Source organism: Panicum virgatum, chromosome 8K (assembly GCF_016808335.1).
Source record: "Panicum virgatum strain AP13 chromosome 8K, P.virgatum_v5, whole genome shotgun sequence".
In the NCBI taxonomy this organism is placed as follows: Eukaryota; Viridiplantae; Streptophyta; class Magnoliopsida; order Poales; family Poaceae; genus Panicum; species Panicum virgatum.
Window position 1 is genome coordinate 42,124,022 of NC_053143.1, and position 22,597 is coordinate 42,146,618.

At 54.5% G+C, this 22,597-nt stretch overlaps 1 protein-coding gene across 1 annotated transcript; it reads right to left on the reverse strand.

Annotated features, from left to right (window-relative positions):
* Positions 1–14,718: 14,718 nt before the first annotated feature.
* Positions 14,719–16,385, reverse strand: LOC120645766. The gene is made up of 4 exons (XM_039922510.1): positions 16,219–16,385; positions 15,602–16,133; positions 15,239–15,538; positions 14,719–14,964 (listed from the first exon to the last, which is right to left on the reverse strand). The coding sequence occupies exons 1-4, from the start codon at positions 16,383–16,385 to the stop codon at positions 14,719–14,721; spliced, it is 1,245 nt and encodes a 414-aa protein (XP_039778444.1).
* Between the last annotated feature and the right edge of the window lie 6,212 nt (positions 16,386–22,597).

Below are 22,597 nucleotides of genomic sequence, written 5' to 3' on the forward strand. Positions count from 1 at the left end.
CTTTGCTTTGCTTAGCCCCGAAGTATCTTGATCTTATCTTGTGGGCTTTGTCTTTTGGGCTTCATTGGAGGGTGGATGTGCATGAACGGGCCTCTAATCATCATGGCCTTCGATCCTTTGTTCTGGCTTTGGCCTTTGTCTTTCTTCGTGTCATCGCGTGATCGTGGGCCTTGCCATTTCATGCTCCAAAATTGGTCAAAAACCTCCAAAAATGAAGTACCTCCAAAATATATGTGCAAACGCGAAAACGACCAATAATTGGGCCAAGGTTAGGATGGTTAGTTATTCTGATATTAAATTCATGCCATTATCAAAGTTAAACAGGGGATAAAATGGATACTTAAGGAGCGCCAACATTCCCCCCATGCTTAAACCTTGCTCGTCCTTGAGTAAGTCTTTGATAAAAATCAGCGCTGCCTTTCAGTGTCCAATCCCTGCACTTGATCATAAACGAGAAAACACAATGCTCCCAAAAAAATATTTTGCAGTTAATAGTTCAAGTTGTAACTAGCTTTTTTCAATGTGGAAGGTAGATACAAGTTAAATGCTTCCCCACAATTATTAAGCACATGCTCTCAAAATTAAACAACTCTCAGAATTAAGAAAGTAAGTTCCATAAGTAATGCTAAACCAAGATTAATAATTTAAACCTCATTGCAATTTGCTCATGGAAACTCTCAGCTCATCTTGTCTCTCAAACTTGCTAGAACTTTCTCCTTTCTTTCTCTCATATGTATGTGTGAGGCTTAATCTGGAGCTCTGGAAAGGTTAGTCCTAACAAAAGATGTTATAATCAAGATATTATCAAAACAAGAAATACTTCTTATGGATTTACCGAGACTCGTCAAAAAGACCATTGGAAAATAATTTCTTTGTGGAGAGGGAGAGAATGGAACACACACTTTGGATGGTGGACATGTGCAAATGGCAACGGTTGATCCCAAGGCACAACTGAAGTCCTTGTTATCGGATTGCACATGGTTGGAATAATTGAGTATAGAATAATCTTCAAAGTACCTGGAGTTTAATGAAGCTAAAGGGACCGAGGAGCTTTTCATCATCATTCATTTTTTTTTCTTTTCTCACTTCCTCCTTTTTTTTCTTTCTTTTTGCTCCTCAGAACTGTTGGCAACACAATGCACTTACTCCACCTCCCCCCATGCTTGAACGTTTGCTTGTCCTCAAGCAATGAAGTGATGATAACTTGATGGAGTGAGTGCACAAAACCTTTATCAATTCTCTGGACTTAACTTTGGAATTCAGGGGAGCATCTCCTCGTGAAAAATTGAAGCCAAGAGAGGAGGAAAAGGGGCAGGCCGGCCGGCCTAGGGGTGTTGGGCCGGCCGGCCTACTACCTGTAGGCCTCCACTTCTTTTGATTTTTCTTCTGCAAACTCTTTGATGCTTCCCAAGCTTATGTTTTACTGAATTTTGCTCTTGATTCCACTGTTTTGCCGTCGAAATAAATATATACTCAATATATAGGTTGTGGTCAAGGAGGTGTTTCACAAAAAGATGTTTTTGGTTAAGGGTGAATATCCAACGAGGTTTGCGATGTTCCCGGTATAGAAACTCACAATGCATGGATAGAATGGCTAGCAAAAGAGAGGTACGCAAAAATACGGAATGGTCAGCTTCTTAGTCTCGTACCAAAGAAGATAAATCCTGAATTAATTCACCTAAAAATAATTCTTACTCTATGGTTTGTTATGATATATCATTTAGGTTTGTGGAAGGGTAGAGCAATTGCAAAAGGTATCATTGACAAGGTTAGCTCAGAATTAAATCCAAATTAAATTTTCCTTGACAAGCTTAAGTAAGAGAGCAAGAATAAAAGATATGGGTCTTAATTTATCATAACCTCCACATTTGAATTAATTGGCATTTAATTAATTTTCAGATCTTGTTAGAGAGAGCATTAGTTTAATCATGCATAAACCAAGCACAAGAAATTATACAAAGCGGCAACGATCATCATATTTTAACATGGCACAAACTTTCTATCATCATCGCTAACCATATCATTAAAACGTGGGTGATGCATTTATTTATCATGGTGATGAAAGCAAAAGAAAACAATTTGCACACATGCTGAAAAATAAAATATAGAAAATTGCTACGCACACACAAGCTTGCACACATGCTGAAAATAAATGAAAAGAAATAGAAAAATCCAAACCACACGTGCGAGCATTTTATTCATGGTCTTGCCGTCGATCAATCTCCTTGATTGGCTCTTGCGTTGTATCCTTGGTCATAATACTGCTAAAATGCTCCTCCATTAAATTGTTCCGGTGGCGTCAGGCCTAGAAGTCCCATTTGATATGCAATTCCCGCAGTTCCATCTTCTAGTTGGGTTGTATGCCTCCGGATGACGTCTATATCTTCCATGTTTCTTCTCGCATAGGCACCCATGATTCTCATTCCTTGTTCCGGTTGAGGGAGGTCAAAATATTGTGCTCCAAATGACGGGTCGGACATCTCTCCTTGGTATGACGAGGGTGGGTAGCTGTAGTTGCTAAATGGTGGGGGTGCCACCGTAGCATGCCCCCATGCTTGTTCTTGACTTCCTTCCCATTGACTCGTCCATCCTTGCGAGTATCCTTGTCCACTTGATGCACCTTGAAATTCATTCCTCCAATAAGCGGAACTTGGCGGTGGAAGGTTTACTTCCAAGTCTTCTTGTTGTGCCGATGCCGATGTTCCTTCAATTAACCTTCTTCTTTTTGATTTCTTCACTTTTTTTCTAATATTTTCAACTCGCCAATCGGTCCTCCCTCTTGCAAATAATTTCAGCCTTTGATCGGGGAGGGAAATATCCATCTCAGAAATAGTGAATCTCTTCTTTTCATCCCCTCCGATATAATGGTCTTGCTCAAATGATCAATCCCAATATCTCTTCCCGGGACATAAAATTTTTGGATCACTCGTAACCTCGGATTCATGGCTCGGGCTATCATTGTGAGATAACACCCCGAACCAACTTCTCCCGTGCCGGATGATGCTTCACAAATCCACCTTTCAACCATGATGTAGGTGGGATCAATCACTTGTTTCTTCACCAATGCAGCATACATCCAATTTAATTCTTGGTCGGTGACCTTTGATTCTCTCATCCTCCCGAGAATTCTCTTGCTCAACCAAGAGTGGAATATTTGGAGGGTCACATTACTTATATTTTTCCTTTGGCGGTTGACATCTTTTGCTATTTTTGTCCAAAATTCATCAAGCTCTCCATCTTCAACTTGCACCATTTCATATGCATTACTTTTGAATCCGAGCAAACTTACTATTTCTCCATAGGTGATTACTTTCTCTTCATTCTTAAGCTGAAATTTCAGACACGGAACTTCTTCATCATCCACCACTTCCGTTGATTTTTCTAATGTCATGAACATCTCAAGAGCCACATCTTCTTGCATATCTACCGTGACACCGTCGGAAAATAACTTCCAACCGATGTTCTCCAAGAGCTCATATATGTCATGATGGAATCCCAACTTCTCTAATGCTTCATCATCGAAATCATAATTTGCTCACAGTCTTCCCTTCATGAACTTGAGCCTTTCTTCGTCTTCCTTCGACAAGATAATAAACCCATATTCTGAATTCTTGGGCTTGTATGGTGGTGGTGCGGATGACCTTGTCGAACGCCGTGGAGGAGGTGGCATTCCTTTGGTGAATCTCATGGAGGAGCTTCTCGGGTCTCTCATCCCACCAAGGAGCAGCATGTCGCTCCTCGGTGTGGGGTTGTCTTCCTCCAAGCTCCGCGGAGACTCGGAGACCGAGTGCCTCCGCGAAGAACTTGCCGATGCGTCGGATGTTGATGAACGCGTCCTTCTCCTCCCGGTGATGAACTTCATGAGGCCACTCATGGTGACTCTTTGCTGCACACACTCAAAAACAAACACACTGGGGGTTTCTTGCCGGTGGGAGAATAATATATCGAAGGGTGGAACAAATTAGGAATTGTGGTGAATTTTCTGAGATTTTTGGAGTAGATTTTGGTGGACGAATTTTTCAGGGCTCTAACTGATGTTTCTGGGCGAAGAACTTGAAGAACATAAGCAAGGAATTGAATGAGGAGTGCACCTGCCAAAGGGGAGCGTCATAGGGCTTTAAAAGGGGCCAGGCCGGCCGGCCTAGGGCCTTGGGGCCGGCCGGCCCAGGGGTTTGCTCGCTCTTCTCCACTTCAATTTTCTCTGGTGGCTTCCTGGTGCAATTATTCGCTTCTGTCCAGTACATCGTTGGTGCTTTGCACCGTCCAAATCATGTGAACCACTCCTTCTTTGCCTTTGATGTCCACTTGCAACATTATTTCTCCACTTTGTGTCATTCACCTTGTCCCATGCTTCCCTTGAACTCACTTTGGTGCCATCTTTGCCGAAAATCTCATGTCCTTCCCATGCATGGCTGCTCCCTTCTTTGGATTATTTGCATGTGGTGGTAGGTAGAGAGTACAACTTCTTCCCATGAACTCTCTTTGATCAATAGATGTTAATCAAGCACATAAACCCTCTCCAAATCATGCTTAGATGTTGAATCCTCCTCTAACTTCGAAATTTCAGAATTAACTCAAAGCATGCAATGAGCTTAAATGAATAATCAGAGGGGAATCAAAAAATCTTTACATTTGTAAGTCGAAAAATATTTCCCGACTACATTAATTTTGGTTGCACTGGAACCGTTCACTTTCATGAATTGATAGCGAACAATCTCGAATTCAACCGTGGGTTTTGGGTTTAGGTTCTAATTTTTGCCAAAATGAGAGAGAAATTTTTGAAAAGGGGACAATTAAAGTTAGGAAAAATTCTAGTCCTATGATAATGAAACTGAAAATTCTCTCTATGTTTGAGCGAACCTAAGGATCAAGAATTTAGATAATATAAACAAAGCGCGGCTTTACTCGTGTCTTTCATCTCAACTTAGTCCGGCCATCATGGAGAGGACGGTAGCCAAAAATAGGTATGGAAATTTTGGATGTGGCTTTCTCAAGAAGAGGCAAATAAATCATAGGATGGCTCATGTCATTGGTTTAAAATAAGAAACAACATCAAAATGACCGAACGAATAAAATCCAAATTGAATTGTTTGACCGAACGACCAATTATTCAAATGTTTATCATGTTCTTGCGTAGCAAAATTCTCGACTCACTTACCTAAATCTCTTGCGGGTTGTCCTCCTGGCAGCTTATTCTTGACTCAACGAACGGGTTGAACTCCCGGCAGCTTTATTCTTGACTCGACGAACAGGTTGCCTCCCGCAAAGCGCTTCGTTTATAGTCTATAGCTAGACTTCCTTCTTCTTCACTTCGGACCAATGCTCGGTGATGGCGCTGCAGTCTTGGGTACCCACTTCCGCACAATCCTTGGTGCGGGTTTGTCTTCTAGGTTAGTTGTCTTTTTGGTCTTCACAGGCAGACTTTTAGCTTTTATCTTGACGGGTGCAGTGATCTTCTTTGTCATGATGGACGCGACGACTTCTATCTCCTTCTTCGCTTCCTTCTTGTTTGGCTCCTCTTCTTTCTTTGGCTTCTCCTTTGTGGTACGGCGGTGAGGCGGAACATATTTGACATTGATCATATTGCATACCTCGAAGCGTGGACGAAACTTGAACTCGCTTGTGGTGCCATTGATGTCGAACTTGATATCCCCCTTGCCAACGTCGATGTTCGCCCTTGCGGTCTTGAGGAAAGGCCTCCCAAGTATGAGAGGTGCCTTGCTCCCTTCTCCCATATCGAGAATCACAAAGTCAACGGGGACTAAGTGTTCTCCAATCTTCACGGGCACGTCTTCGGCGATTCCCAAAGGATAGCGAACGGAATTGTCTGCTAACTCTAGGCACATGGCGGTGGGTTCCGGCTCCGGTAAGCTTAGCTTCTCGAACACGTTCTTTGGCATGACGCTCACACTTGCGCTGAGATCACAAAGTGCTCTTTCGAACATAAGAGATCCAATGGAACATGGGATGGTAGGACATCCGGGGTCCCTCTTCTTCTCAGGAGCTTCATTAGCGATTCCCGCGCTACACTCCTCAGTTAGCTTGACGGTGCTTGGCGGTATCTCGCGCTTGTTTCCCATGATGTCTTTGAAGTAGCGAGAATATGTTGGAACTTGTAGAGCATCCGAGAGCAGTATGTTGATGCTCAACCTGCGTACCATGTCAACAAATTTGTTGAATTGCTCATCTTCATGTTTACCTTTGCGGTATCGTGGCCTTGGCGGAAGAATCTTGGTGTCTATTTCATCTAGCTCAAACTCCGACTCTTCGGTGACTATCTTTGATGATGGTCTCCACTTCAACACTTGGCTTAGGCTTCCTTGCTCCCGCCGCGTGCTCGGGTTCTTCGGTTTCCTTTCCCGAGCGAGTTTGAATTGCCTTAGCCGTCTCCGGACTTTGAGGTTGCCTGGGCAATTTCCCTTCGTTGCTAGATGTCGGGTACCACGATTAGGGACACCCTAATCGGGGTACTAAGATCACCCTAAAAAACGCAAACACATGTTAGGCAACTGGGCCCACGAAGGCCCACGGCCTCCATCCAATCTGGAAGAAAGGAAAGGACTCAAAGAAGCCCAGCATGCGGCCCATTCGCACCCCCTCGAACCCGCGGGGCGATCTCCGCCTTGCTCGAGGGCCCCCATCGAGACCCTCGACTGCACCCCGCATCTCCGCATCGCTTGAGGGTAGCGAATCTACCCTCGAGCGGGCAAATCATCTCCGCCTCGCTCGAGGGTAGCGGACCTACCCTCGAGCGGGCAACTCATCTCCGCCTCGCTCGAGGGTAGTGGACCTACCCTCCAGCGGGCAACTCATCTCCGCCTCGCTCGAGGCCACCCCTTGGCATAAGGGACAAATGGCCCTGCCGCTCACCCGCCCGTCGCACAGAAGCAATAAGTTCCAACCACTCCTCCACAGCGCCCAGGACAGACGGCGTCAGGCCGCCATTCCCCACAGTGGTTGTGACCGGAGTCCCATCCACCAACTCTGGTCCCTGCTCCGCCATCCCGGACGCTGTGGTAACACTGTAGGACCTGCAACACGGGACGAAGCGCGCTCGGCACAGTTCCATTACTATTCTGCCAACTCCGGCCGTCCAGACTCCACCTCATCACACGTATGGCCCCGGACGCGCACCCTGCTCGGGAAGGGATCCGGTGTCGCCACGAGCCCCTCGAAGAGGGACGCCCAGCGCTAGCAGCCAGAGGCCCGGACCTCCCCCCTCGAGGGGTCCGGGACCTCCACGCGACCCTCGGACCTCCTTGGTGCGCACTCCGGCACCCCGTCCATGGGGATCCGAGATCGCCACGTGCCTTGTTACCGCCGGAGCATGCAAGACCCTAACCTGCAGGGCCCACGTAACACCACCACGCCACATCTGGAGGACTGTACGCCCTACAGTAACGACCACGCCACCTGCTGGGGTTGGCAGGACGCCGGCGCGATATCCGCGAGGTCAAGGACGACGCCCAGGACGACCGCCACGCCCGACGCCATACCCCACAGTGTACTTCCCACAGTACTCGACTGTTGTACCCCTGCAACTCGGGGAGAAAACGACGACTTCCGCGATCCCCTGTACATGTACCCGTTCCTCCTTGTGTCTATAAAAGGAGGAGGCGGGCATCCCTTAAGGGGGTTGGTCGGCTCTCTAGGTATTACACCACTCACACACCATTCACAGACCACTCACTCGCTTCCAGCCCCAACATCGTTACTCGCCACGCTCAACTCCTCCTCTAGCAGAGACTTGGGAGCCTCCCTCCCTCTCTCGCCACGCTTGTACCCCCTACTACAAGCACTCCGGGTGCAAGATAATACAGTGCCCTCGCACACCCTCTTGCTGGACGTACGGCCCCGCGGCCGGAACCAGGATAAATCCATGCGTTACTATGTTGCCTCTTGCATCAACATTTGGGACAAGGAAACACACAGCATTTACTAGTTGGGATCCGGACCCCCGGGTCAGGACACCGACAGTTGGTGCGCCAGGTAGGGGAACACTGCGTGACATTTTCTCTCTTGTTCCCATTTGATCTCCAGGGATGGCGGGCAGACCAAACCCATTTCCTATGGGCGTCTTGGATCCGCTCCCAGCAGGATACGTGATCTGGTTCGGGAGTCTCGAGTTCAGAGCAATAGGCAACGGCTACGTCATGGAGCTCCTCCCGCCCAGACGCAACTCCGTCACTCCGACTTCACCAGCCCGGCGCAACAGGCGCTCGGGCCAGCATTCGCGACAAGCGCGCACAGAGCAGCGCCGGTCGGTACGGCTCACCTCCCCTACGTGGGTTGAGGCTGGCATGTCGCAACTCAGCATCGCGGCCAACGGGGCTACCGCACCAGGACCACGAGGCTTCTGTGCACACCCCACCAGCAGGGAAGGGCAAGGCAGCCGTAGCGCCCGGTGCGAAGGCCCCCTCGGTGCACGACTGCATCAAAAAGACTCCCGCAAGGGAGCGACTCCACGACACGCGCGGGCACGCCGACGACGGCGACGCCCGCTACATCGTCAGCGGCAGGAAATACACCCCTCGACGGAGTGGTCATTTCAACCACGAGCATGACAGGGGCGAGTCACCGGAGCCTCCGGGCACCCGGATATTGAGCCGGGAGATTCGTACCGCTTCTTTTCCCCCGCGCTTTCGACAGCCCAACACCCTCGTCAAGTACTCGGGCGAGAAAGATCCTGCAGTCTGGCTCAATGACTATCGCCTAGCATGCCAGCTGGGTGGTGCGACGGATGACGCGGTCATCATCCGCAACCTTCCTCTTCACCTTGCCGACGCCACACGAACGTGGCTCGAGCATTTGCCCGTGGACCAGATCCACAACTGGGCTGACTTAGTCAAGATCTCCGTGGGCAACTTCCAGGGCACATACGTGCGCCCTGGGAATTCTTGGGACCTCAAAGGGTGTCGCCAGAAGCCTAATGAGTCCCTGCGCGACTATGTGCGGCGCTTCTCCAAGCAATGCACCGAGCTCCCCAGCATCACCCACATCGAGGTCATCAACGCCTTCCTCGAGGGTACGACGTGCAGGAACCTAGTGCATGAGCTTGCGAGTAGCCAACCCGACAACACCAACGAGTTGTTCGACGCCGCCACCAACTACGCCGCCGGCGAGGAGGCTGTTGGTGGCATTTTCGACGATAAGCCGAACAAGCGCAAGGAAGATGCGCCCGCGGTGGGCAGTAACGCCAAACCCAATGCTCCCGCCAAGAAACAGAAGCGGGGGAGGAAGGGAAAGAAGCCGGCCCCACCGAACCAGCGCGGATCGGGGTAGGCAGAGGACTCCGAGGAGGCCTTCGCTGCCGCCCCGGACCGCAAAGGACCTCGAGGCCCCCCTCGAGGCGGTGGCGGCCTGTTCGACGACATGCTTAAGAAGCCGTGTCCTTACCACAAGGGCTCGGTCAATCATACCCTCGAATAGTGCGAGATGCTCCGGAATTACTACAACCGCATCGCGCATCGCGACGAGGACAAGAAAAAGGATGCTGGCGACAAAGGTGGAGATGATGAGTTCCCCCCGGTGGAGAACGCCTTCTTCATCTTTGGAGGACCTTCGGCAGCGCAAGCGTGAGCGCCGGGAAGTCTTCTCCATCACCAAGGCCACGCCATCCTACCTCGATTGGTCGGAGGATACCATTTCCTTCAGCCGCTTGTTGTCGACCCCATCATCGGCAACACTCGCTTCTCCAAGCTGCTCATGGACGGAGGCAGCAGCCTAAACATCATCTACGCCCACACCTTGGAGCTCATGGGGATTGGGTTGAACGAGCTTCGCCCCAGCAAGTCGCCATTTCATGGCGTTGCGCCAGGGAAGCGCGTCCAACCCCTCGGACAGATCGATTTGCCTGTCTGCTTTGGCACGGCAGCCAACTTCCGCAAGGAAGTACTCACCTTTGAGGTGGTGGGGTTTCGGGGATCCTATCATGCCATTCTTGGTCGTCCCTGCTACGCCAAGTTCATGGCCATCCCCAACTACACCTACCTCAAGCTAAAGATGTCGGGTCCGAAGGGTGTCATCACCGTCGGCTCTTCGTTCGAGCATGCCTACGAGTGCGACGTCGAGTGCGTTGAGCACGCGGAGGCTCAAGCGGAGGACGAGGCCCTCGCAGCCACCCTCGACAAAATGGCAAGCGAGGCCTTGGACTCCACGCACCGACATGCAGGAAGCTTCGAACCCGCAGAGGGTATCAAGAAGGTGCCCCTCGACCCGAGCCACCCCGACGACAAGGCGTTACAGATCAACGCCACCCTCGACAGCAAATAGGAAGTGGTGCTCGTCGACTTTCTCCACGCCAACACATACATCTTTGCATGGAGCCCCTCGGACATGCCTGGCATACAGAGGGAGGTCGCCGAGCACTCCCTTGATATCCGACCCAACTCCAAGCCGGTGAAACAGCACCTGCGACGCTTCGACGAGCTCAAGCGCCGGGCAATCGGCGAGGAGCTACAGAAACTTCTGGCGGCCGGATTCATCAAGGAAGTATTCCGTCCCGAGTGGCTTGCTAATCCTGTATTAGTGAAGAAAAAGAATGGGAGTTGGCAGATGTGCGTAGATTACACTAGTTTAAATAAAGTATGTCCGAAGGTTCCCTTTCCTTTTCCACGTATTGATCAAATCATAGATTCAACTGCGGGATGCGAACTTTTATCCTTTCTTGATGCTTATTCCGGCTATCACCAAATCAAGATGAAAGAGTCCGACCAGCTCGCGACTTGTTTTATCACACCCTACGGCATGTACTGCTACGTTACGATGCCCTTTGGCCTCAGAAACACTGGAGCTACATATCAGCGGTGTATGTTCCACGTTTTTGGAGACCATCTCGGGCGGAATGTAGAGGCATATGTCGACGATATCATTGTAAAATCCAGGAAGGCAGACGACCTGGTTATCGATCTCAGGATCGCATTCGATTCCCTACGGGCCAATGGAGTAAAACTCAACCCCGAGAAATGCGTGTTCGGGGTGCCTCGAGGCATGCTCTTGGGCTTCATTGTCTCCCAGCGAGGCATCAAACCCAACCCTGAGAAAGTCTCGGCCATCACTCGGATGGGACCGATCCGAGACCTAAAGGGGGTACAGAGGGTCATTAGCCGGTTCATCTCGCGTCTCGGTGAGAAAGGCTTACCCCTGTATCGACTCTTGAGGAAAATTGAGCGCTTCACGTGGACCCCCGAGGCTCAGGAAGCCCTCGACAGGCTGAAGGCATCGCTCACTCACGCCCCCATTCTCACACCACCCACGGACGGCGAGCCCCTCTATCTGTACGTAGCCGCGACGACCCAAGTGGTCAACGCGGTGGTCGTTGTCGAAAGACAAGGGGAGGGCCATGCTCTGCCCGTCCAACGGCCGGTGTACTACATCAGCGAGGTGTTGTCTGAAACTAAGACACGCTATCCGCAAATTCAGAAGCTGCTCTACGCAGTGGTTTTGGCACGGCGCAAGCTGCGCCACTACTTCGAGGCCCATCTCGTCACCGTGGTCTCGTCTTTCCCTTTGGGAGAGATAGTCCGCAACCGGGAAGCTGAGGGTAGAATTGTCAAATGGTCTGTGGAGCTGATGGGAGAAACTCTCACCTACGCCCCCCGCAAAGCGATCAAGTCCCAAGTCTTGGCCAACTTCGTGGCTGAGTGGACGGACACTCAGCTACCCCCGCCGCAAATCCAGGCCGAATGTTGGACCATGTACTTCGACAGGTCGGTGATGAAAACCGGCGCCGGTGCCGGCCTCCTCTTCATCTCACCCCTCGGAGACCACATGCGGTACGTGATACGCTTGCACTTCCCTGTGTCTAACAATATGGCGGAGTACAAGGCCCTCCTCAGTGGCCTCCGCATCGCCATCGAGCTCGGCGTCAAACGCCTCGACGTGCGCGGTGACTCTCAACTCGTCATTGACCAAGTGATGAAGGAGTCTAGCTGCCACGACCCGAAGATGGATGCATACTGCAAAGCAGTGCGCCGCCTCGAAGACAAGTTCGATGGCCTAGAACTCAATCATGTCCCGTGCAAGTACAACGAGGATGCCGATGAACTAGCCAAGATTGCGTCGGGGCGAACCATCATCCCCCCGAACATCTTCGCTCACGACATCACCAAGCCCTCCATCGAATTGAAGGATCCGACGGAACCGGGCCCCTCGACCGCCGGGCCCTCCGGCGGGAACCCCCCGGCGGACGAGGCCGAGCCCATGGACATTGACTTCGAGACCTCCTCTATGGATGAGGCCGAAGCAATGGAGATCGACAAGGCCCCCACTTTGTAAGATTGGCGTACCCAGTACCTTGATTGGATGATTCGAGGGATCCTACCCTCGAACCGCGCTCAGGCGCGGCGCCTCGCTAGGCGAGCCAAATCCTTCATCCTAATCGACAACGAGCTATACAAGCGCAGTCCATCAGGTGTCTTGTAGCGATGCATCCCCACCCCCGAGGGCAAAGAGCTGATCCGCGACATTCACGCTGGCATCTGCAGCCACCATGCCACGCCACGTACCCTCGTGGGTAACGCGTTTCGGCAAGGCTTTTACTAGCCCACCGCGGTCACCGACACCACCGACATCGTGCGGACCTGCGAGGGTTGCCAGTTCTACGCTCAAAAAACACACCTCCCGGCCCATGCTCTGCAGACCATCCCCATCACATGGCCATTTGCCATGTGGGGACTGGACCTTGTCGGTCCACTGCAGAAGGCGCCCGGGGGCTTCACCCACTTGCTGGTGGCAGTCGACAAATTCTCCAAATGGATCGAGGCTCGACCCGTCGGCAAGATTAAATCCGAGCAAGCGGTTCTATTCTTCACCAACATCGTCTTCAGGTTCGGGGTCCCGAATTCGATCATCACCGATAATGGCACTTAGTTCACAGGCAAGAAGTTCTTGGAGTTCTGCGACAATTTCCACATACGTGTGGACTGGTCGGCTATGGCGCACCCACAAACGAACGGGCAAGTGGAGCGTGCCAATGGCATGATCCTCTAAGGACTGAAGCCAAGAATCTTCAACAAGTTGAACAAATTTGGCCGGAGGTGGCTCGCGGAGTTACCCTCGGTCATTTGGAGCCTGAGGACGACCCCGAGCAGAGCCACAGGCTTCACCCCGTTCTTCCTCGTCTATGGCGCCGAGGCCATACTCCCCACGACTTGGAGTATGGGTCGCCAAGGCTCAAAGCATACCAAGAGCAGCAAAACCAGCGAGCCCGCGAGGACTCGCTGGATCAAGTGGACGAGGCTCGAGACGTGGTGCTCCTACACTCTGCACGCTACCAGCAGTCTTTACGAAGGTATCAGGCGCAGAGAGTCCGGCGCTGAGACCTCAACAAAGGGGACTTGGTGCTGAGGCTTCGACAGGACAACAGGGGCCGCCACAAGCTCTCACTGCCATGGGAAGGCCCGTACATAATCGCCGAGGTGCTCAAACCCGGCACGTACAAGCTGGCGAACGACAAAGGTGAAGTCCTCACCAACGCTTGGAACATACAGCAGCTACGTCGCTTCTATCCTTAGAATTCTGAGCTATTTGTACATCATTTGTACTCGCATTTTCGATTACCCAAAATAATAAAGAAGTACGCCTTACTTGTTTATTTTTTGGAACCTTCCGGACCCTCGAGGGCTCGGATGCGCATGAACATTGAGGTACGCTTGGCTTTACCCTCGGCAAAGCCAAGCCTCCCTCGGGGGGTACTACGGGGGGAACCCCCGAACATCCCCAAAAATCACCAACATTTTTTCGAAAAACTTCCGTCTCGTCCCTAAGTTCCTCGTACACTTGGGAAAAACGGATGCGAGGCATAAGCAACTATGGTACGGGGCCGGCCGAGTCGTGGGGCCAACTACGCCTCCGGGATACGGCAGCCCACTCACCACCCCACGCCTACGTCGCTTATGAACGTGAAATTCCTCGCAGAAGTTTACCTAAGTCGCATACGAGGACACGGAAGTAGAGTAAAGAAAACACGGGCTCGAACGCACAAGGCCTCGATGGGCCACACTGTCAATTTCAACGAGAACAAATTTCTTACATTCATAAATATAAAGTGTGATTACAACGAGCACTAATCTATTACATGGGCTTCGAGGCCCAGTCTATCTACAGGTTGTCATCCCCCCTCTGTGGATCTGCGACAGCGTCGAATTCAGCTATCGAGGGGATGTCGACTTCGAGCTTCTCGGCTAAGGCAGTGGCAAACTCCTCCGCGGCTGCATTGGCGTCGTCCATGATGGTTGACGCGGCATTCGCATCGGCATCGTCAGGAACCACGTACCCCGACGACACTCTCTGCAGGTCCATGAGGTAGTGCGTCGAGGCCACGGCGAGGGCGCGAAGGACACTGAGGCGGAAGGTGCTCTTGGCGTGCTCAGCGATCCGGCCACCTAGCGCTCATAGGCGGCTGATCACCGAGCTACCAGACATGGCGCCCTCCTCCTGGCACACGCTCATGGTGGTCCGCTCTAGATCAGCGTACTCCGTCTGAGCCGCCATGAGCGCGGTTCCTACTGCCTCTTTTGCCGCGGTCTCGTCGGCCACTCTTTGCCTCAGCTCTGATCAAAGGAATCAAGATCAGCTGCGAAAAGGTAAAATCCAAGTACAGTGAAATTTTGAGTACTTACCCACGATGCTCTTCTATGCCTCCTCCCTCTGGACTCGGGCGGCCTCCTCAAGCGAAGACAAGGAGTTTTCCTTCTCCTTGAGGGTGGCCTCCACGTTCTATATAGCCACCTCCTTCTCCTCGAGGGCTTCGCCCTTTTCCTGGAGGGTCCCGGAGAGCGTGACGATGGTCACCTCGTTCTGGAGAAGCTCGGTCTCCTTCTGCTCAAGTGCCGTTCTAAGGCACTGTAGCTCGGCGGTCTGCGCCTCGGTTTCCCGAGCCTTCTTCTCAAGCGTCGTCCTAAGGTATTGCAGCTCGGCAGTTTGCGCCTTGGCTTCCCGAGCCTTGTGCTCCGCTGCGGCCCTCTGGACATCACGCTCACCGGTAACCCGCGCCAACTACTCCTCCAGCGCCTGCTGACCCGCCCCCAGATCCGTCGTCCTGGTGTTGGCCTCGATGTTCTTGAGCACCAACTCAGCATTGTGCTGCCCAAGCCAGCCTATCTAGGAGTGCAGCTGGGTCATCTCGGCACTTTTTCTGCGCGAGATATCCCTCAGCCGCTGCGAAAGGAAAGACGTGGGTAAAACAAGCAAAATCAGGGCCAAAAACACGAACGATTCTCGGGGAGGAGTTGCTTACCTGGCTGATCTGGTAATCCGTCATTCGATGGAGCTCCAGGGCGCGTTCAAGATGGTTCTGAATCTGAGAACCTGCCTCGAACTGCGCCTGCCAGACGGCCTCCTCATCTCGCTCATTGCGGAGAAGCTCCGGGGGGACCACAGACTGGATAATTGCCCCGTGTTGCGGCCCCCTGGTTGTCCCCTTGTCGAGCACCTCCACGCAGGCCGACGTGAACTCAGCAATCTTGTCGGCAGCGCTCGCCGCATCAGCAGGGTCGATGTCTCTCGAATCCCCGTATTCCCCGCTGCTGTCTGGTAGCTGCACTACCGGGATCACGATGTCCGTCGTTGCCTAAGCCGTCACCGTCGATGCCATCATTACTGCAACGACGCTCTCATCCCGGGCTTCTGTAGGCCCCGAGACGCGGGCTTCCTCCGCCACTGGCGCCCTCGGCGCCAACTTCTCCTCTGCGGCTCCCTCGACCCCAGCCCCCGGGGGGCCGGGGACGAGGGTCTCCGCCTCTGTCTGGCTGGCGGGGCGCTCCTGCGCACCCCCACCAGATCCTTCCTCTGCAACCGGCCAGGCGGTGCTATCCGCGCCGGTCCAACCGACCTCGGCTTCGACGACCGGCCGGGCGGCGTCGTCAGCGCCTCCCCGACCGGCTTCCCCCATGGCATCAGCCGGAGCAGCTGTTTCAGCTCCGCTCTGGCCGGCGTCGCCCCCGTTCCCCGGCGCTAGAGCCTGCTGCGCCGCTTGAGTTCCTTGAGCCATCGCTGCCTGCAGCTTCGCGGCCTCCGCCACGATATCTACGACGGGCAGAGGTTGCGGCGCCATGTGCGGAATGGCGCGTGCCCCGGTCTTGAGGGCTTTAACCGGCGCGAGCGGTGCTGCGTCCTTGGCGACGGCCCCGGAGCTGGAAATCGGGGAAGGAAAGTCAAGGTTAGCAGGATTGGGGGAGCGATCAAATGGACACAACAAATAAAACTAGAGACACTCACCGGGCACTCATGCTGCGCTTGCCCGCGCCGCTGCTTCGGGCCTGCGGCACACCGACGCCCCTCGACACCTGATCCAAGGGTGTCACCCTCGGAGCAGGCTGAGGCCTCGAGGCCATCTGCGCAGACGTCTCCACACTCGCCGCGGACTCATCACCGCCCGTCGACATCATAGGCGTGGGGACCCCCTCGACCGTCGTCGGCAGGGGCGACCCCCGCTCTATCGCGGGCCCAGATGACCTTCGTCCCGCCGCCGGCGTGGGCGACCTTCGATCCACCCCCTCGAAGGACGGGACCGCCAACGGCTCCGGCGTGGGCCTCGCCTCACCCAGTGTCGCCAGCGCCTCGTTGCCATCCCTCCGATAGATTGGCAGGGAACTCGCGCCCACCGCCACCTCGCTGCCGCCCAAGGGATGAGCCTCGACATCCGAGGCCTCCTCCTCTTCGTCCGTGGATTCGGGCGTGGCGGGCCACGGTTTCCCCTCCGCGTGTGCGATCTTGCACGCTTTGTCGTGCTTCTCCTTCCTCTTCCTCTTCCTCTCGGTCGTCGCCTCCGCCGTGTCTTTTCGCTTCTTCACCGCCTCTGCGTGCAGGCGGTTGATTTGGCGTTCTTCCGGGACCAGAGGCCTCGAGGGGTGGCACTTCAACCCCTGCAAAATAAATCCAAGTCTAAGTCAGAAGGTAGGGGAAGGAACAGCACAAGTTGACAACGAATCCGGAATCAAGACTCACCAGAGAAATGTACCCCGGCTCGGGGCGCATCTTGATCCTCCAAAGATCCTCGGGGTCATTGGGGAACTCCGCCACTGCGCTCCTCGCCCTCCGGGCAGCGATGTCCCGGGGGAGCAGCTTGACCGACGTCCTCGAGCCCGAGGCCTGGGCCCCGGGGGTGAGCTTGAAGATTGGCAGGGCCCTCTCCATGAGAGGGATCACCCTCTGCTAGTGGAAATTCGCGATGACGGCCGCCGCCATCAACCCTCTTCGGTCCAGCTGCTCCAGCGCGTCGGTAAGGGTCTTGAGCCTGGCTTGATGCGATGGGGGCGATACCCCCCAGTCCCACTTCTCGTGCCTCTCCAGGAGCACCTTGTTGGTGAACACTGGGAGCTTGCCGCTGAAGTTGCGCAAGTAGAAACACCCTCGAGTCCACCCGGCGTTGTTTGTTGTCATCTTGTTGGAGATGTACAAATTCTTCCGGGTTGGGCACAAGTGGAGCGTCAGGCCGCCTGCGCGCGCGTACCTCTTTGCTTGGTTTCGCACGTGCTCGACGAAGAGCTCACCATGGAAGAGATGGATCCACAGATCCCAGTGCGCCTCGATCCCCAAATATCCCTCGCAGATGGCAACGAAGACCGCCGCCTACGAGATGGAGTTGGGGCTGAAGTTGTGCAGCTCCGCTCCATAGTATTCGCACAACGCCCGCATGAATCGACCCACGGGAACGCCGAATCCCCGCTCGTGGAGCCGCACGAGGCTCACGACGCAGCCTGCGGAGGAATTCGGCTCTGTCTCCTCCGGCCGTGGGGAGATCCACGCCGGTGCCCCTAAGTTGGCGTTCAGCGGTAGCAGCCTGTCCTCGACTAGCCGCTCCAACACCGCCTCGGTGGCGGTGGATCTCTCCCACGGCAACAGCTCTTCGACATCCGCCATTGCTTCAGACCAAGGGGGGACACGAGGAGGCAAGCACTGCGGTGGCTAAGGTGCGCTCTCGCTTTCCTTCCTCTACTTCCTCTCGCTCTTGGCTATGTGCTTAGAATGCAGGGGAGACGAAGAAGGCAGGGGAGGCGAAGGCAAATGGCCAGGTGATTCCAAAACAACCCCTCTCTCGCTTTTATTTCACCACGGTGCGCAGATACGCCGCCACGACCCGAATCTGCCGCATTCAATGCGGTAGATTTTGCCATCGCTGACGGATAGGTCCTACGACCGCGGAGTCTCCCACGTGCGCACTCGGCAATAATTACGGCGCGGTAATCAACGGGCACGGCGCGACTGTTGCGTTGTTCCATCCGTCAGCCGCCGCCCACGTCGCTTCGCCTGCCCGAGGTAGACGCCTGAAAAGGCGCGCCCGCACCGCACCGCACGAGCCAGGCCACATCGCCCATGACCGGCGAAAAATCCGCTCGCGTGACCCGCGACTCCGCGCCGTTCGCGAATTGTGATGGAATATTCCTCCCGGGGGCTCTTTACCCTCGAAGGAATTGCATTTCGAGGCCTTACTGATCAGGGGTTCTAAGCCTGGCCCATCGAGGGTTCGACAGGCACCCCTGATCGCCAGAGTCAGGGAATGCATGGATGTGCCGTACAAGCTACCCTCGAATGCGGAGTTCGAGACATCCTACGCAGTGTTCAAGGCCAGTCGAGGGTGCCTAGTAGGGGGATCCCATCGAGGGAGAGCATCGAGCCCTCGGACCCTAGCGAACGGGTCCGGGCCCCGCCTAGCGAACCTTCGCAAGCGCTTTATGTGACGTGTCCATGGACCACGAGCCGACCCTTATCGAACGGGGCACGGACGTCCGCTTGAACTACCCGCTAATAGCTCACTGAAGCAGCCATAGCTCGCAGCCCGGGCATGGGTATCATGGTGCGCTTCACCCCTCCTCCCTGTGGAAGGGCGATGAGGGTCGTAATCAAAGTTCAGGGTTCCCCTGAATGCCTTCGAGTAGACCTAGGCTCGGGGGCTCCTCACACACCGCGTCTCAAGCCGCACCCTCGAATAGGTCGACGACCGTCGATTGCGAAGCTCCGTATGTCTAACCAAAACCCCTACCATTAACGCGCGCCTGCCTGATGGTTAAGCTGGATACTAGGTCACTGTGCCAGCACTGAGAATGCTGAGGGCGGCTGAAAGAGTGCAGATGCTGGCTGAAAAAGACACTGGACGGCCACCCCAGTGAAGCAACCAAGCAAAGCGACGCACATAGCCCTTGGACGAGTGCAAACGCTCCTCCAAGGCCTTGGGGGCTACACCCGCGGGTGCGCTGGTGTGCCCCCACGGAGGAAACTTCACACATATTCGAGGACTGAAACCCTCTATATACTCCTATACCCTCGGTCATCCTCCCCGTGAAGGAGAAAGGGACTTTATTGCTCCATGCAAATAAAGATTACAAAGGGTTACCGGCGCGAAGCCGTCGAAAAGTACAAACACGTTGCCACCTGCGTGGCAATTTTCCCTGTCTTGGGGAGGAGCGAGCGCCGGTGAAGAACACCGGGTTCTTGGCCAACATGGCGGCCAGACTGCTCGGGATGCGAGGAACAGCCCCCAGACCACACGGGTCTAGCGGGATGCACTCCTCGCAAGCTTTCTTCTAGCATCTCCTCCACCGAAGACTATGCGGGGGGTCGAGCTGGCGGACAGCACCCTCCACATCATCTCCCCGAGAGCAAGCTTGTTGCAGGGGGGGACGACGCGAAGAACAGTCACCAAACCTGGCACTAACGCCATGATCAGGCATCTCCAATCCCCTTCGGGCTAGGGGACATCGCAGAAGCAGGACCCCACGGCCCGATGTTCTTCTGCTGATCCCACTGAAGCTAAGGGATGGTGCGCAGGCCCTCTCCAGCTTTCTCCCGCCGCTCGCAAGTATTCTTCTAGCATCAAAGCCTAAAAACGCCAGGCCACCCCATTTGGGGGCCAATCGCAAAAGGCAAAGGAAAACATTATGAGACCTAGGCGATGCTAGGAATAAGAGCAAGGAAGTTGGACAAGAAAGGGAGTCACTCAACCCCTATTTATAGCTGCGTCGGGCGCCAAGCTTCAAGCCTGTCGAAGGGCGAAGGGTTGGGCAGCCCGTGACGGCACGGCACTCCATGAGCAAAATATGCCCTCGGTTATCGCGCCGAGACGCGACCGAACAAAACAAAGCCGAGTCCATGGACGCTGAGCGACACAGCATCGGCCCAGGCCGACCGCCCTCGGAAGGCGCGTCGCAAGGCGACCAGGGAAAGCGGGGCCGAGGCCCTGAGCGCAGGACAGCGCAACGAAGGCACCAGCTGCTGAGTAGCAGGCGCCATCGTCGCCCTGCCCCACTCAGCATGCGGATGCGTCTCATCCCCGGAACAAACCAAAAAAGGCACGTGCCTCGAAGCACTCTCCCCACAGGCGCACTACCCCGATTGACGAGTTGTCACATCCGCCGGGCTGGTGTCCAGGTGCGCCTGGCGGGTGCACAGCACCGACCGATCACGTCAAAGGGGGAAAATCGCCGAAATACCCTTTGGCCGAATCCCTTGACTCGACCAAAGCCTCGGGGGCTACTATCGGGTACCACGATTAGGGACACCCTAATCGGGGTACTAAGATCACCCTAAAAAAATACAAACACATGTTAGGCAACTTGGCCCACGAAGGCCCACGGCCTCCTTCCAATCTGGAAGAAAGGAAATGACTCAAAGAAGCCCAGCATGCGGCCCATTCGCATCCCCCTCGAACCCGCGGGGCGATCTCCACCTCGCTCGAGGGCCCCCATCGAGACCCTCTACTGCGCCCCGCATCTCTGCCTCGCTAGAGGGTAGCGAATCTACCCTTGAGCGGGAAAATCATCTCCGCCTCGCTCGAGGGTAGCTGACCTACCCTCGAGCGGGCAACTCATCTCCGCCTCGCTCGAGGCCACCCCTCGGCATAAGGGACAAACGGCCCTACCGCTCACCCGCCCGGCGCACGGAAGCAATAAGTGCCAACCACTCCTCCACAGCACCCAGGACAGACAGCGTCAGGCCGCCATTCCCCACAGTGGTTGTGACCGGAGTCCCATCCGCCAACTCTGGTCCCTGCTCCGCCATCCCGAATGCTGTGGTAACACTGTAGGACCTACGACGCGGGATGAAGCGCGCTCGGCACAGTTCCATTACTATTCTGTCAACTCCGGCCGTCCGGACTCCACCTCATCACACGTATGGCCCCGGACCCACCCCATGCTCGGGAAGGGATCCGGTGTCGCCATGAGCCCCTCGAAGAGGGACACCCAGCGCTAGCAGCCGGAGGCCTGGACCTCCCCCTCGAGGGGTCCGGGACCTCCACACGACCCTCGGACCTCCTTGGTGCGCACTCTGGCGCCCCGTCCAGGGGGATCCGAGATCGCCACGTGCCCCGTTACCGCCGGAGCATGCAAGACCCTAACCTGTAGGGCCCACGTAATGCCACCACGCCACATCTGGAGGACTGTACGCCCTACAGCAACGACCACGCCGCCTGCTGGGGTTGGCAGGACGCCGGCGCGATCTCCGCGAGGTCAAGGACGACGCCCAGGACGACCGCCACGCCCGACGCCATACCCCACAGTGTACTTTCTACAGTACTCGACTGTTGTACCCCCGTAACTTGGGGAGAAAATGACGACTTCTGTGATCCCCTGTACATGTACCCGTCCCTCCTTGTGTCTATAAAAGGAGGAGGCGTGCATCCCTTAAGGGGGTCGGTCGGCTCTCTAGGTATTACACCACTCACACACCATTCACAGACCACTCATTCGCTTCTAGCCCCAACATCGCTACTCGTCATGCTCAAATCCTCCTCTTGCAGAGACTTGGGAGCCTCCCTCCCTCTCTCGCCACACTTGTACCCCCTACTACAAGCACTCCGGGTGCAAGATAATACAGTGCCCTCACACACCCTCTTGCTGGACGTACGGCCCCGCGGTTGGAACCAGGATAAACCCGTGTGTTACTGTGTTGCCTGTTGCATCAACATTTGGGACGAGGAAACACGCAGCATTTACTAGTTGGGATCCGGACCCCCGGGTGAGGACACCGACACTAGATAAGCGTCCGGCGAGCTGGGCTACTTGCGTCTCTAGTATCTTCATCATGTTGAGTACATGAAGGTTAGAGCTCCCAACCTCCGTCACCTTGCCATCAATGTTCTCCAATATCTTGTCCATAGCCTTGAACTTGGTGACGGTGTCCTTGTTGATCTTGCCTTGCTCCTCCATGAACTCCTTCAATTGTATGTGAAGAGGCACTGAGTTTTGAATGGAAGAGCTTGCATTAAATTGGGGTCTACCTTGGCCGTAGCGGAAGTTGGATTGCGGGGTCCATTCTCCCTTCTTCATGTACTCGAGCATCTTGGCTTCCTCTGGGCAATTCTTTTGGACATGGCCGTACTCTCCACATTCTTCACATGTAGACCTTGCTTCGGCCGCCTTCAAATCAATAGCTTGGGCTTCTCTCTTTTCTACTTCCATCTTCTCCAACCTTCTCATGAGTGAGTCGATCTTCCCTTCTAGCATTTCTTCACGTTCCACTAGCAATACACTCTTCGCGGCGCCCATGGCTTGGAGTGGTTGTAGGCGCCCCGATGATGCCCATGTGTCATTGTCCGCTACCTTCTTGAATAGCTTGAAAACTTGAGTCGGTGTGAGCTCAATGATCGAACCTCCGGCCG